The sequence below is a fragment of the Trachemys scripta genome, chromosome 1, assembly GCF_013100865.1.
Source record: "Trachemys scripta elegans isolate TJP31775 chromosome 1, CAS_Tse_1.0, whole genome shotgun sequence".
NCBI classification, from domain to species: domain Eukaryota; kingdom Metazoa; phylum Chordata; order Testudines; family Emydidae; genus Trachemys; species Trachemys scripta.
In genome coordinates this window covers 117,450,155-117,465,942 of record NC_048298.1, presented here as the reverse complement: position 1 = coordinate 117,465,942, position 15,788 = coordinate 117,450,155, and the positions used below count along the sequence as shown (strand labels likewise).

The following is a 15,788-nucleotide window of genomic DNA, read 5'->3' as shown; positions in this document are numbered from 1 at the left end:
TGAATGTTGACAAATTGCAAAGGGTTTGGAAAAGAGCAACAAGAACAATTTGAGGTCTGGAGAGCATAAGAGACTAAAGAAGCTCAATCTAATTAGTTGATGTAAGAGGAGGTTAAGGAGTGACTCTTCACAATGTACGAGGGCCTAATAGGTATGAGATTCCCGATACTAGACAGCAGAAAAAGTCAGAATGAGATCCAATGGTTGGACTCTGAAGCTAGACAAATTCATACTAGAAAGAAGGTGAACATTTTTAACAGTGAGAACAATTAACCATTGGTACAACTTATCTATGGATGTGATGTGATGGAGTCTCCATCATTTGCCGTCTTTAAATCAGGCCTGGGTCCCTTTGTAAAAGATGTGTTGTTGCTCAAATAGAAGTTATGGGCTGGATACAGGAATTATTGGGAGAGGTTCTCCAGACCCTGTTACGCGGAAGATCAAACTAAATGATCATAAGCGTCCCTTCTGGCCTTAAAATCTGTGAAAGTGACTTGCCTAAGGTCACAGAGTAGGTCTGTGGAACAGCTGGGAATAGTCAGTGACAGAACTGGGAATGAAACCCAGGAGTCCTGATCCCCAATCCATTGCTCTAATTACTAGACCCTTGTCCCTATGGAACAGAACCTTCTTCATTTCCAACTCAGGGGAAAAGAACACAGCAGCTCTGGCATGCTATTGAATAAAGATTAAGAGGAACTAGTTATAAATTTAAAACCCAAAATTTAACTCCTTATTTACTGTTCTCTTATGTAAATGGCAAATAGTAGAAATTTCCTTCTTCTGTAGCTTAGCCGCACTAAATAAGAATAAAAACTACACATCCTGGCTTAAGTCAGATTTGCATTAGCTGCTCTTCTAATAAAGCGGATCAACTTTGCATAATGATGAGCTCAATGACTGTGGGAGCAGCACTGCCGTAAAAAGAAATGAGAACTGGACCTGCTATGGTGCCAACAAAAATGCCACAAGCAGGTAGTTTCAACTGAGACTTTACAGTGCATTAATTTAGTCATTATGCCCATCTCTGCACTACTTTGCATCTTGTAGAATCATTTATAAAACTGTGCAGGCTAAGGGTAAAAAAGCTACCAGATCAGAATACTCATGTTTTACACCAACTTGGCACCCATGTAAATAACTACATAAGGTGCAAAACCATGGAGAGTCAGTCAGACCATAGTTTTTCCATGTGCAGTATTTTTAAACTATAAAATCTTAAGGTGAATTTTTAGTACTTGTGAGAGACTTAGTTGCTAGCACCAGAGACTTTTGCCAACGGACTTGAGCACTGGCTAGACACAATGGGCCACAAACCCACTTTGAAAGGACTACTGCTATTATGAGAAAGAAGTTTGACCCTTCTGTTCGTTGGCTTATGTGCTGAAACTGTTAGTTCTGATGTGGAGCTCTGTCCCCCAGGAATTACGCTGAAGCCGCCAATATAGTTCAGTGAAATTACAAAAGGTGCCAGCCTATGTGAATTCCTGGAAGGGTGGGCAGAGTCCACCAGAACAAAAAGCCCCGCCCCTCAAATGGGAGAGAGACCATAGGCAGGCGGTGTGCACCTTCCTGCAGCAGCCACTCATGTACAAGAGAGAGGCAGAGGGCAGGACAGCTTTCACTTCCTGGAGCACTCAGTGGGAGGCACAGGGGTAGGCAACATCATGTACTGGGTAATACCCACAGGGTCCAGGCCAGTCTCTCTGACCATAGTTCAGGAGATCTCCAATTCTGGAGACAGCGGGACCAATGTCCAGCTCACCCAGGGGGCCTCCACCACTTGATCTCTGAGCTATACAGCAAGGTCTCAAGGAGGAGGTCTTCACCCTCTGGCTTGAAAGATGCTAGCTAGCCTATTAGCCTCTCGCACTGAGAATCCCTGGCTTCTCTGCTGCAGCTGTTAAAAAGGATGCCAGCTAGTGCCATGGACAGTTATCTTGTGAAAGCCGGACGGAGAATACCCTACTCAAGTCACTGAACAGCCATCAGAACATAACCTTTGGTGATTACTGACCTTGGCTGGATTTGAACAGACGGAAAAAAAAAAATCAAGCTCTTATTATGGGTCCCTGACCCCTTCATCCCCCCAAGCAGAGATGCCAACAAAAAAGCCACACAGGAACATTATACTGCACTAATGACATCCCATTAATTTTTCTTTGTTTTCTTGTTGTTTCCCCCTCAATAGGGGTGTTATTCAAACATCATAATCTTGAATGCAAGCAAAGAAAGTGTACATTTTGTTTCACTCTGACATTAACAGCTGTTAGATGGTAATGGGCTTTAAGTCTGTACTGACCTGGACCAGATTTGAACTAGTGACCTAGAAGTGAAAGGCTTATTATCCAATTACCAATCCCCTGAGCCATGTAACCCAACTGCAAGCTAGGGGGGCAATAGGGCCAGTTACACCAGAGATGAGTTTGGCCCATTCATGGCTTTGCATTCTGAGATGAATTACAAGTTCAGCCATAGTGTGGGTGTGATGAGCAACCCTTGTTCTTTATCTCATTGGGGAAATGGTGAGTTCTATACAAGACACCTGTCTGCAGAAAACAGAGAATGAAATAGCTGTTTACACTTCTAGAAAGTTCTCCTGAATAATACAGGATCCAAAACAAACAGAATGATTAAGTTAGATTTTTCTTTTTTGATTGTCCGCATAAGCAAATGAGAACTGAAACTATAAAAGCATCTAATTTAATAAAAATATATGAGTCTAATCTACACTGATACAGGCAGATTCTCTCAGTCACACTGTTGTAAATCCAGAGTGACTTTGCCAAATTCAGTGGAATTACATTTACACTAGTGGACCTGAGACCAGAATCTGGAACTTTAGGGCCACATCATCAGGACTGGCCAATGGTCTTCTGGGGTCATTCTAGCAACCAGGGATCGCTGGAGAGCAAAGGAATGCCATCTAAGCTCTGTTTTCCTTGACCATACCCCATACTCTAAGGGTGATGTAGTTGTAGTAGGCTGGTCCTACACTGGAGAATTGGTCCCGGGTCTGTTACAGTCTCTTCAGTGGCTGTTTTGTTTCAAGCAGCACAAACTTGCAATCAGATTTCTGAATCAAAAGGTTTTGGCTCGGCTGGGGAGCATCGTGCACAAGGTGGAAGGCCCTCACAGTTCTAGCTCCCCTCTGCTTGCAACGATGGGGAAAATGTCAGTAACTTTACACTTGGGATTACATGTTGCTTTATAAAATTCCTGATGTTAAGGTTTATTCCCAAATGTAGGGAACTTGGGCCAAATTAATCTCTGGTATACATCTGTTGACGTCAGTGGGCTTACATCAGGCTATGCATTTGTATCCTTTATGTTTGTATTCATTTGTTGTACCTTGTTAAGAATATGGATACGAGGCATTTTCTCCTGCAAGAAGTACATCAGAAAGAAAGAAATGCTTTGCAATCTGTTTCTTTGTATACTTAAATAGGAATCAGAGTGTAGCCTTGCCCTATCCCGTGTCTTTTGAAACCTGATCCTGTCTATCTCATCATTTAGCCCTCCTTCCTCACAGCACACCAGTTCTTTGACAGTACCTCCTGATTAGGGCTAGGCAGGGTTCTCTTTGGAGCTCATTAAAGCCAATCCTTGTTTTTCTACATTGAGTGCTAGTACAGGTAACATGAGGCTCCCTCTGCTTCTGCAGGAGCTGAGCATGCCTGCTTGTTCCCAGGCACTGCTAGACTGCTGCTTCACCTCTGCATTATAAAATAGTTATCATCTATGGTAGAACATACACCCATTGGTTCTTTCCCACCTGTCTCAGATATTTTCCTTCAGCTTTAAGCAAAGTATGTTCCTTCCAAGAAACACTGATCAAAAGTGAGAGCTTAAATTCCATTTTAAAAAAATCCAATTGGCCTGAAACAGGAAAACTATGCGCTGTACTTTGGAAAGGGGAAAAAAGTGACATGCCCTTTAAAAGGTATATTGTCTCATCCAAAGGTTAAACACTAGAAAGCCCTGGAGAGTCTTTATCACTGGACAAATCACTTGTTTGACCTTAATAGTCTACTACTAAAAGACAACAGCAAGAATATCCTCTAAAGACCTGCCTATCTGTATCATTTAATGAGTGAGTGCTAGATCAGCCCCTTATGTTTCTCATCTGGCTTTTGGGCCAGGCTGACCTTTTTACAGCCAAAGACGCCCTCATTAAGACAGCTGATCTCTTAGTAAATGTTACGGCTTGTCAGGAAGAGCTTTAATGCACCGTAAGTGTCTGTGAAACAGTCGTGTAATAGCCTCACACAATTTCCTGCATCAGTACCCTTTAAATGTCAACCTGCCTGAAGGAATGAGCTGTGGAATTCCATTAGCCTCCATCATTAAAGTATATTTGCAGAGATTAATAATAAAACTTCAGAGGTGATATTAATACAAAAAAGGTATTCTCAGAGAGAGAAATATGTCTGTTTTTAACTATCACCATAGCAATGAATGGGATTTCAGAAGATAAATATTTTTGTATTGATATATATTTATGTTGCTACTCAGAAATTCTCTGTGCTGTAGAGAGCATGGCTTTGATTTGAGAACACAGGAAAGGTAGGGAATTAAAAAAAAAAAAAGGTTTGCATTTTACTGTTGTCCTTTTACAGACTCATACAGCAGACGAGCTCAATCTTAAATTTAATTTTTGCAAGAAAGATTATGGTTAAAGATGTACAATTCTCTTCAATTCTCTGTATCAAGGAAGTACAGACCATAGACCAGGACACTTCATTCATTTTTAGCATGCTATCTAGCAGCTGGCTTATTTTACAGCAATATGACAAGTGAACTGACATGTATGAGGATATCACTGCACTTTTTAATTCATGTTTAACTCTAAGAAGTAGTAAAGATGCTCCTACAGAACAGCCACTATTTTGCAGGATACTAAATTCTGAGCTACCACAGCGAAGTAGTCTTTTAGGGTGGGATTTTTAAAAGCGCTTTGGCATGATTCATAAAAGGATGAATCCGTGATGCATAAACCAATCTCAAAATCCATTTCTCTCTGCATCCGCATTTGTAAAACACAGATCCCACCCTGTACCTGCGGTTGCTAAACAGCAAATATATCCGAGGACCGTAATAAAATTCTACTTATGTTTTCCATTTTGTGCTGTAATGTGATATTATGAAGTTGACAGAGTGGAACATAAAATAAAAACCGACACTCTACCAAAATTTCAAGAAAGATATTTTAAATAGGTCTTTTAATTTCAAACACAAATTAGTCAAAAAACTGAGAAAAAATTCTAGCTGCCAATAAGACTTAACCGTAAAAATTTGAGAGAGTACGCATTTCTGTTCGACTTACAAGGGAGCGGGGGCAGGTTGGAGGAAGGCAAAATGAGCCTCATAATAGGAACCCAGTTGTATGTTAACTACACAGAGATTACTGTAATAGACCATTTTTTCTACATCCTTACCCTGGTAAAAAGTGCTGTAAAACACAGCAGCTTAAGCGTCAGCTCTAAGCCTAGCCCCCAGCTATGTGGGTGCTGTAGCCACTACCTACTCAACTGGCCACAGGGCCTCTCAACCAATTTGCTCTACATCTCTGTCTTAGATGCCTCATCGGCACCTAAAGAGGGAGATTTTCAAAGGCATTGACTTTCAGTGGGAGGTGGGTACCTAACTGACCTTTGTGCCTTTGAAAATATCCTCAAATTGTTAATAATAAGGCTAAGAGCTTCAGATGGCAAGTGTTACAGCAGTGCAATAGATTGTTATTGCCATTTATTTATCAGTCAGTGGATTGAATTGGGCCGTTGATTAGCCCAGGAGTTTGAGGGTTTCCAGTTTTCCTCCAGATAGGCCTGATCCAACTGACGTCAATGGACAGACTCCCGATTTCACTGCGTTTGGATTCAGACCCTACATACCTAAGGATGTAACTAATACAATTTATTATGCTTTGAAATTGTGGCAAAGCATTTCTATGTCGGCCCACCCCATGAGAATATTCAAGAGGGAATAACTGTGCATTGGTAAAGTTAACAGGCACCAAAGCCAGGAGCCGCATGGTTTAATGAGACATTTTAGCATAATTGAAAAGTTAGCTTGAAATGCCATGGGGAGAAAACAGGACGACAGACTCTTACCTGGTCAAGTTTGTTGTAGAAATCTATACTTGCTGCACACAGGTACCTCCCGAGCAGTGTGGCATGGGTAGTAAAGACTGTGGCAACAGGAAGTTTCCTAAATCGAGAGAGGATTAGCCCAGCACCTGCCTGCCATTCATGAAAGTGAGCAATCAAGTTGGGCTTGTCATCAAACTGGCTGGTGAGCTGAAAACAATGTGAAAGGACACATGTGAAGTGCACTGCCTCCTCCTTATCACCCCCTTCTCAGCAGCCCCCAAGTGTCTGCTTACTTCTGAATGAAAAAAAAATCCTATAGCATTCTACTTGACCACAGCCCTGACCAGTCGGTAGAGTTGGTTGGCTGTGAAGAGAAGTACATGCTGCACCATGTCCCCCAGTGGCACGCTCACCCAGGGCGCTCTGAGAAACACAATCTTTCATTGTTCTTTATATTTTCTCTTTTGCTATTAGACCCCAGTTTAAGAAAACCATAAGTGACTCAGTGTTAATTGTTTGAGGGAAGATAGAATCTGGCAACTTTGGGAAGTAAATTGCCCTTGGCTTTCTGTGTGAGGCAAGGACAGTTTGAGAGTGAGCACCTGGTTGCTGCTCATTGGTAGGGAGAGAGCGAGATCACTACACACAAAGTGGTGTCAGTAAGAACTCAGACACCCAAGAAGAAACATAGGGTAGAAATGGCATTAAAGTAATACCACATGCCAGACATGGCTTTCCGTGGAAAGAATGCAGTTGAACTGACCAACAGAACACTTTGAAATCAGAGATAAGCTACAGCCATGAATTTGGCTCCAGACCAGGAGTGAAATTTCTTACCATTGGAGGGGAAAGTTTCAGGTCTGTGGTTTCAGTACAATATATAATAGAGGAATTACTGAGATTCCAAATTTGATTTGGATCTATGTCAGATCCAGGTTTGAAGCCACTGTTGTTCTAGACTTTAAAACTGTACCTCTTTAAAGAACCAGGCAGTCAATGATCCAAAGATCAGTGCATCGTTGGCTTCTCTGTCATTAAAAGGGATTCCTATGTTGCATGCATCCCAGAATTCTCCTTTCCATCTGTCCAGATTCCAGGCTGCTGATCCTATGTCAAAGAGCATAACGTATGGGCTGCCTTCTATCAGCCATCTTCCAAAAAATACCTGTTAATTAGAGGCAGAGGTGTTAGCAGAAAAGGCCAATTTCTCAAGGAGTGGCCTAAACTGAGCCAGCAAATTTTGCATAGAAACCTGAATTTCATGAGCAGAAGCATTTGGGAATGACGTGGGTATTCCTGTGTGCACAAAATGGATATTTGGGGTTTCTCCTGGCAATGTGTGGAGGAAATCTAGTCCAAAAGCAGGGGAAAAAATCCAAGAACAATTTTTCAAGATTTATTTTCCTGATATTTTTACTGAAAATTGAAAGATTTTAAGCCACTCTATAGTTGGTTGAAAAATGGGAAAAGATGTGAAAAATCACTTTTTCTATCAAAATGATATTTGTCATTGGTAGTTCAAAGTGACAGAACTTTCAACCAACGCTAGTGATGATCACGTTTACCTACTTAAATGAGAGGCGTAGACGCTTGGCACTTTACAGGATTGGATCCTGGGAACCGTAACTGCCTACTTTTTACACATAACCTAATAGATATATTGCACCTCAAATGCCCATGTCCAATTTAGGAGGCTTGCTTGAAAATCTGGACCATGGGAGCCTTAGAACCTGATTCTCATTTACTCTAAGGCCTCCTCTACACAATCAAGTTGTACTGCTTAAATTACAGTGGGATAGCTAAGGCTTACAACCCTCACTAAGTGTGCATGCAGTTATATTGATATAAAGATGCATTATACCAGCATAGCTATTCCTGTACAAGAAGGGGTATAAGATATACCTGCCTAAGGGTATGTCTACACTACGAAATTAGGTCGAATTTATAGAAGGCAGTTGTTTAGAAATAATTTTTATAAGGTCGATTATGTGTGTCCCCACACAAAATGCTCTAAGTGCATTAAGTCGGCGGACTGCGTCCACAGTACCGAGGCTAGCATCAACTTCCGGAGTGTTGCTCTGTGGTAGCTATCCCACAGTTCCCGCAGTCTCTGCCGCCCATTGGAATTCTGGGTTGAGATCCCAATGCCTGATAGGGCAAAAACAGTGTCACGGGTGATTCTGGGTATATGTCATCAGGCCTCACCCTCCCTCCCTCCCTCCTTGCCATGAAGCAACAGCAGACAATCGTTTCGCGCCTTTTTTCAGCCCAGACGCCATAGCACTGGGATCATGGAGCCCGCTCAGATCACCGTGGCAATTATGAGCACTTTAAACACCACACACACATTATCCTGGAGTATATGCAGGACCAGAACCTGCCAAGGCAAAACCAGGCGAGGAGGCGACGGCAGCGTGGCGATGAGAGTGATGAGGAAATAGACATGGACATAGACCTCTCACAAAGTATGGGCCCCAGCAATGTGCAAATCATGGTGTTAACGGGACAGGTTCATGCCGTGGAACGCTGATTCTGGGCCAGGGAAACAAGCACAGACAGGTGGGACCGCATCATGTTGCGGGGTGGAACGATTCCTAGTGGTTGTGAAACTTTTGCATGCATAAGGGCACTTTCATGGAACTTTGTGAGTTGCTTTCCCCTGCCCTGAAGTGCCAGAATACCAAGATGAGAGCAGCCCTCACAGTTGAGAAGCGAGTGGCGATAGCCCTGTGGAAGCTTGCAACGCCAGACAGCTACCACTCAGTCGGGAATCAATTTGGAGTGGGTAAATCTACTGTGATCCAAGTAGCCAACGCAATCAAAGAGCTGCTGGTATCAAGGGCAGTGACTCTGGGAAACATGCAGGTCATAGTGGATGGCTTTGCTGCAATGGGATTCCCTAACTGTGGTGGGGCGATAGACGGAACCCATATCCCTATCTTGGCACCAGAGCACTAAGCCAGTGAGTACATAAACCGCAAGGGGTACTTTTCAATGCTGCTGCAAGCACTGGTGGATCACAAGGGACGTTTCACTAACATCAACGTGGGATGGCCGGGAATGGTACATGATGCTCGCGTCTTCAGGAACTCTGGTCTGTTTCAAAAGCTGCAGAAAGTGACTTTCTTCCCAGACCAGAAAATAACCGTTGGGGATGTTGAAATGCCTATAATTATCCTTGGGGACTCAGCCTACCCCTTAATGCCATGGCTCATGAAGCCATACACAGGCAGCCTGGACAGTAGTCAGGACCTGTTCAACTATAGGCTGAGCAAGTGCAGAATGGTGGTAGAATATGCATTTGGACGTTTAAAAGCACTCTGCCGCAGTTTACTGACTCGGATAGACCTCAGCGAAACCAATATTCCCATTGTTATTACTGCTTGCTGTGCACTCCACAATATCTGTGAGAGTAAGGGAGAGACATTTATGGCGGGGTGGGAGGTTGAGGCAAATCGCCTGGCCGCTGATTACGCGCAGCCAGACACGAGGGCGGTTAGAAGAGCACAGCAGGGCGCGGTGCGCATCAGAGAAGCTTTGAAAACCAGTTTCATGACTGGCCAGGCTACAGTGTGAAAGTTCTTTTGTTTCTCCTTGATGAACCCCCCACCCCCGGTTCACTCTACTTCCCTGTAAGCTAACCACCCTCCCCTCCCCCCTTCGATCACTGCTTGCAGAGGCAATAAAGTCATTGTTACTTCACATTCATGCATTCTTTATTAATTCATCACACAACTAGGGGGATAACTGCCAAGGTAGCCCGGGAGGGGTGGAGGAGGAGGAGATAAGGACAAGGACACACTGCACTTTAAAACTTATTGAAGGCCAGCCTTCTGTTGCTTGGGCAATCCTGTGGGGTGGAGTGGCTGGGTGGCCGGAGGCCCCCCCACCGCGTTCTTGGGCGTCTGGGTGAGGAGGCAATGGAACTTGAGGAGGAGGGCTGTTGGTTACACAGGGGTTGTAGTGGTGGTCTGTGCTCCTGCTGCCTTTCCTGCAGCTCAACCATACACTGGAGCATATCAGTTTGATGCTCCAGCAACCGGAGCATCGACTCTTGCCTTTTGTCAGCAAACTGACGCCACCTATCCTCTTCAGCCACTTTCTCTCTTCAGCCCACGATTCAGCCCGCCACCTCTCCTCGCGTTCATATTGTGCTTTTCTGCACTCTGACATTGTCTGCCTCCACGCATTCTGCTGTGCTCTGTCAGCGTGGGAGGACATCTGGAGCTCCGAGAACATGTCATCCCGAGTGTGCCTTCTTCACCTTCTAATCTTCACTAGCCTCTGTGAAGGAGAAACATTTGCAGCTGGTGGTGGAGAAGGGAGAGGTGGTAGTTAAAAAGACATTTTAGAGAACAATGGGTACACTCTTTCACATTAAATCTTGCTGTTCACATTACACAGCACATGTGCTTTCGTTACAAGGTTGCATGTTTCCTCTTATATTGAGGGCCTACTGGTTTGGTGTGAGAGATCACTCACGCAGTGCTAGGCAACAGAATTCGGCTTGCAGGCAGCCATGGTAAGCCACAGTCTTTTGGCTTTTTTAACCTTCATAACGTGTGGGAATGGTTTCAAACAGCAGCGCCCTCATTTCCCATACCAAGTGGCCGTTGGGTTGGCCATTTAAAATGGGTTTGCAATTTAAAAGGAGGGGCTGCGGTTTCCGGGTTAACATGCAGCACAAACCCAACTAACCCCCCTTCCCTCCCCTCCTCCCCCCAATTCTCTGGGATGATCACTAACAGCGGAGAACATTTCTGTTCAGCAGAGCAGGAACGGGCACCTCTGAATGTCCCCTTAATAAAATCACCCTATTTCAACCAGGTGACCATGAATGATATCACTCTCCTGAGGATAACAAAGAGAGATAAGAAATGGATGTTGTCTGCAAGCCAGCAAACACCGGGACCATACGCTGCCATGCTTTGTTATGCAATGATTTCAGACTATGTGCTACTGGTCTGGCGTGGTAAAGTGTCCTACCATGGAGGATGGAATAAGGCAGCCCTCCCCAGAAACCTTTTGCAAAGGCTTTGGGAGTACACCAAGGAGAGCTTTCTGGAGATGTCCCTGGAGGATTTCCGCTGCATCCCCTACACATTAACAGACTTTTCCAGTAGCTGTACTGGCCACGAATGCCAGGGCAAATTAATCATTAAACACGCTTGCTTTTAAACCGTGTGTAATATTTACAAAGGTACACTCACCAGAGGTGCCTTGTGTGCCCTCAGGGTCTGGGAGCATGCCTTGGGCGGATTCGGAGGTTACTGGTTCCAGGTCAAGGGTGAAAAATGTATCCTGGCTGTTGGGGAAACCGGTTTCTCCACTTCCTTGCTGTGAGCTATCTTCCTCGTCCCCAAAACCTGCTTCCGTGTTTCATGATTCTCCATTGACGGAGTCAAAGCACAGGGTTGGGGTAGTGGTGGCTTCACCTCCTAGCATGGCATGCTGCTCAGCATGCCTGTGGCTCTGCCCCGGACCTTCCGTTTGCCTCTCTGGTTTTGTGGTAGTCTTGCCTTAGCTCCTTAATTTTCACACGGCACTGCTTTGTGTCCCTCTTATGGCCTCTGTCCTTCATGCCCTTTGAGACTTTTTCTAATGTTTTGGCAACAGAGTTCAGCTAGCACTGATTCGTCTCCCCATATGGCGAGCAGATCCCGTACCTCCCGTTCGGTCCATGCTGGAGCTCTTTTGCGATCCTGGGACTCCATCATGGTTACCTGTACTGATGAGCTCTGCATGTTCACCTGGGCTCTCCACCACGCTGGGCAAACAGGAAATTCAAAAAGACAGGGTCTTTTCCTGTCTACGTGGCCAGTGTATCAGAGTTGAGAGTGCTGTCCAGAGCGGTCACAATGGAGCACTCTGGGATAGCTCCTGGAGGCCAATACCGTCAAATTGCGTCCTTACTATCCCAAATCCGACCCGGAAAGGCCGGTTTCAGCGCTAATCCCCTCATCAGAGCTGGATTAAAGAAATCGATTTAAAGAGCCCTTTAAATTAAAAAAAAAAAAAAAAAAAAAAAGGGGGCTTCGTCATGTGGACGGGTCCAGGCTTAAATTGAGGTAACGCTGCTAAATTCGACCTAAAATCGTAGCATAGACCAGGCCTAAGGCATCTTTATACTGGTATAATTGTGTCCATCTTAGGGGCTGTACCAGTATAATTGTTTCCGTAAAAATATCACCCCTCTAGCTGAAACAGTTATACCAGTACAAAAATTGTATAGAGCAGGCCTGAAAGCCCGATCCTCATTAACTCTAAGGCCCACATTCGGCAGCGCACTCACCTCGCACCACTGTCACTGCACGTGCTCCTAGGGCCCCTCAGATCCAGGAAGCCCCCTCATCTCCCCTGTGGTGGTGCCGGGAGGGGCTGCCATCACATGTACGCCTCCTCCCCTGCTGCTGCCCCTCACTGTAGCCTCATTGGGGGTGGGGGATGGAGCTGCCCTTTGCCCACCATGGGGCAGGAGCGGTGACTGCAGATGGGAGGGCCCCCTGTGCTGGTGGAGGCTCCTGCCAGAAAAGGGAAGAGTCCAAGGCGGAAGGACAGGGTCAGGGTCAGCCTGCCCTGATGCTAGTGGTTGGGGGGCACTAGGACCCTGCGGCGGCAGTTGATGCTGGGAGCCACATGGGACAGCCACCGGCTTGAGGCCTGGACGCTCTGAGGCCAGGGGACAGACCCAGCCCCAAACATTGGTGGAACCGAGCCCCCAGGCCCTGAATATTGCTGGAGCCCAGGCACTACAGGCCCATATAACTCGCCACCCCTGTCTAGAGCATAGAAGTGAATCTGGCCTAAAAGTCTGTAGTTATTGTCCATTCAAAAGAGAGTTTGCTAGATGGCAGAGACAGGTCTTTGTAATCAGTAGTAGGTTTATATTTATAAACCTTGGTAAATAATTAAACTTTATGAAAAGTTACACTAAAACCAGAAGCAGCCGCTAAATTAGGAACATCACTCTGTACTACTATCTGAGGATTACCAAATCCCTTACAAATATCAATGTGTTATAGCCTGGTTCCACTCTGAAAAATAGGCTTTGCAAAAAGTGGCATCAAGGGACTCCAAGTCTACTGACTCTTGATGGTTTCCAGGTCAGGATTGCACAGTTTACAAATCAAGAGATTATTTTCCCTCAACTGATAGCCCTGCATATTCCACCTGGAATCTGAGAGGCAAACTTTCTCTCTTGGGCATCAGCACCAGTAATAAAGATTCTATAGGCCACATTAGACCCTCTCCTATCCTTGTGTAATTCCCTTGTTATCAATGGGTTTGCACAGGTGTAACTGTTTGGAATTTAGTAAACAATTCTGCTGCTGATTCACTGGAAGGAAAAGAATCTACACCACCTGTGTGAAGGAAGTGAAGCATTACTGTCTCCATTTTACAGCTGAGGAAACTGAGACACAGAGCTACTACAAGATATGACTGAGATCACGCAGGACATGTTTGTCCAAACTGGGAATGGAACCCAGATCCACCAGGTCCCAGCTTTGTGCACTGATCACAAAACCACCCTCTTTTTTCGGGAATAACAATGAATGCAACACCTACGATAAGCACCATGCTAAAATGAGGGGACCTCACACTATTTCCAGAGCTAAATTGGCCTTAGAAAGCAGGTTCTTTGTCAGCACATAACTTTTTTTAATACCACTGTGGTTCTGCTATGTTTAGCTTTCAAACCTGCCATAGTGAAACCACAGTATGGTGAAATGCTATTCCCTTTCAGAGTTTATTCAGCAGCAAGAGAAGGCCAAATGCAATAAAAGAGAATTACACAACAGTTCAGTCAACCTAAGGTCAAATTATGTCTACTGAAATCTCACTGTATTTAGGGACTGGCAAAGTAAGTCATTAATCCAATTAAGTAGACTTGCAGATAAATAACTCTTAAAACATATAATTGGATAAACTGGTTCTCTCTCAAAAATAACCTTTAATGAATTGACTTTGCTACTCTAACGCTAAGTTAATGGTTTTGAGCCTTTCCTATTGGGACATTGACCAGGACTACAGCGTCAAGTGGAACGGCAAGAGCATTAACCAAAATTGTAATCTCCTCAGCGTCAGCTTAGTTGCCATAGGGAGCAGTGGCAGATCTCATTTACCTGACACCCCTGGCCTTTCAATGTGTCCACTGCCTTTTTAATTGCTGGGTTCGGAGGCTCGCACACCTCTACCTGAGTCTTCACGTTGTGCTCAAAGTAGGGACCGATCAGAAAATAATTTTCACCCCATTCGTCAGTTGTAATTTTGGCTTTTGTCTGGATCACAGTGTAGATGCCACCAACTGTAAAAGAAAATCAGAAGAGAGTATCATATTGAGATGGGTATAAGGTTCAAAATTCAGATCCAGGGTCAAACCTACCTGGCGGTATGGGTCAGGTCCACCTCCAGTTTAATTATTTTTCGTATTCACAATTCTGGGTGAAATCCTGGCCCTAGTAGTGAAGTAAATGGGGGGTTTGCCATTAACTTCAGTAGGCCCACAATTTCATCCCCTGTATTTAAAAATGGGATGTTCTCATATCCAGACCTCATGTGATAATTAAATGTTAATCCCATAGCACTTTGCCTAAGAGTGGGAGAGTTAGCTAAATATCTTGGCTAAATATCAATTGGGTCATTATATGTGACCTCCCCAAAGTTCTTCTATATGGACACAGTATACTTTCCACCCTCAACTGTTATTATCTGTTACACACCAACTGCTTACTATTCTATTCTATCTGTTTTTTTAATGTCATGCCCACTTATGTGGAATCAGTGCATTGTGTTATTCTCATCCTTATGTCTGGCTGTCCCCTATCTATAAAGCACACAACAAAAATTTTGGATCTGCACATCCCTGGAAAGTTCAGATTGGGGGGGATTCAAACACTATGGCTCAGGGCCATTCCTATATTTTCTATGCCTAATCTAGTGGTTGGCTATAGGGTATATCTAAACTTTTTGCTTTGGCAGTTGTCATTTTTAAAGCTAATTCCTTGTGATGAGGATGCCTGAACATTGAGAATTGGACAGACAAACCCCAATTTATTACACACAAGCCACTAGAAAGCATCAGGCAGTAATGACTTTCAGCTGCTACTGACCTGAGCTGAATTTGAAATAATGTCTTTAAAGAAAAAAGCACTGTATTCCATCACTAACATAAAGAGCCCTTAATGTTTTAATTTCTATAACATCTTCCACTGATCTCAATGTCTACAACACCTTTCAATGATATGTTACACATTATATACACAAATAACACACAATACCACATTAGCAAGTAAATAACAAAGTTAACAGATCATTAAAATGAAAGGACTGAGAGACAGGAGTGCAGATCTTTTATGGGAGGGAATTCCACCATACCATGGACCAAGATGAACAGAAGCATAGTGTTTAGATGCAACAAAAGGAAAGGAAGGAGGAAGAACAGATAAATCAAAGTCTAGGTATAAACTACATGCCAGAGACCCGATTCACTACTGCATCAGTCCACTTTTACACTGGCTTAGCTTCACTGAATTAAATTGAAATAAGTCAACAGTGAATAAAGCGCAAGGGTTTCAGAGTAACAGCCGTGTTAGTCTGTATCCGCAAAAAGAAGAACAGGAGTACTTGTGGCACCTTAGAGACTAACAAATTTATTAGAGCATAAGCTTTCGTGGACTACAGCCCACTTCTTCG

At 44.1% G+C, this 15,788-nt stretch overlaps 1 protein-coding gene across 1 annotated transcript in view; it reads right to left on the bottom strand.

Moving 5' to 3' along the window:
- GYS2 (glycogen synthase 2) overlaps window positions 1–15,788 on the bottom strand; it is a 78,630-nt gene that overhangs the window by 52,404 nt on the left and 10,438 nt on the right. The window contains exons 2-4 of the mRNA XM_034782728.1: window positions 14,219–14,400; window positions 7,069–7,260; window positions 6,117–6,302 (exon numbers count right to left, since the gene is read on the bottom strand). Of these exons, the coding sequence (XP_034638619.1) occupies window positions 6,117–6,302; window positions 7,069–7,260; window positions 14,219–14,400 (560 nt within the window). The remainder of the gene's footprint in view (window positions 1–6,116; window positions 6,303–7,068; window positions 7,261–14,218; window positions 14,401–15,788) is intronic.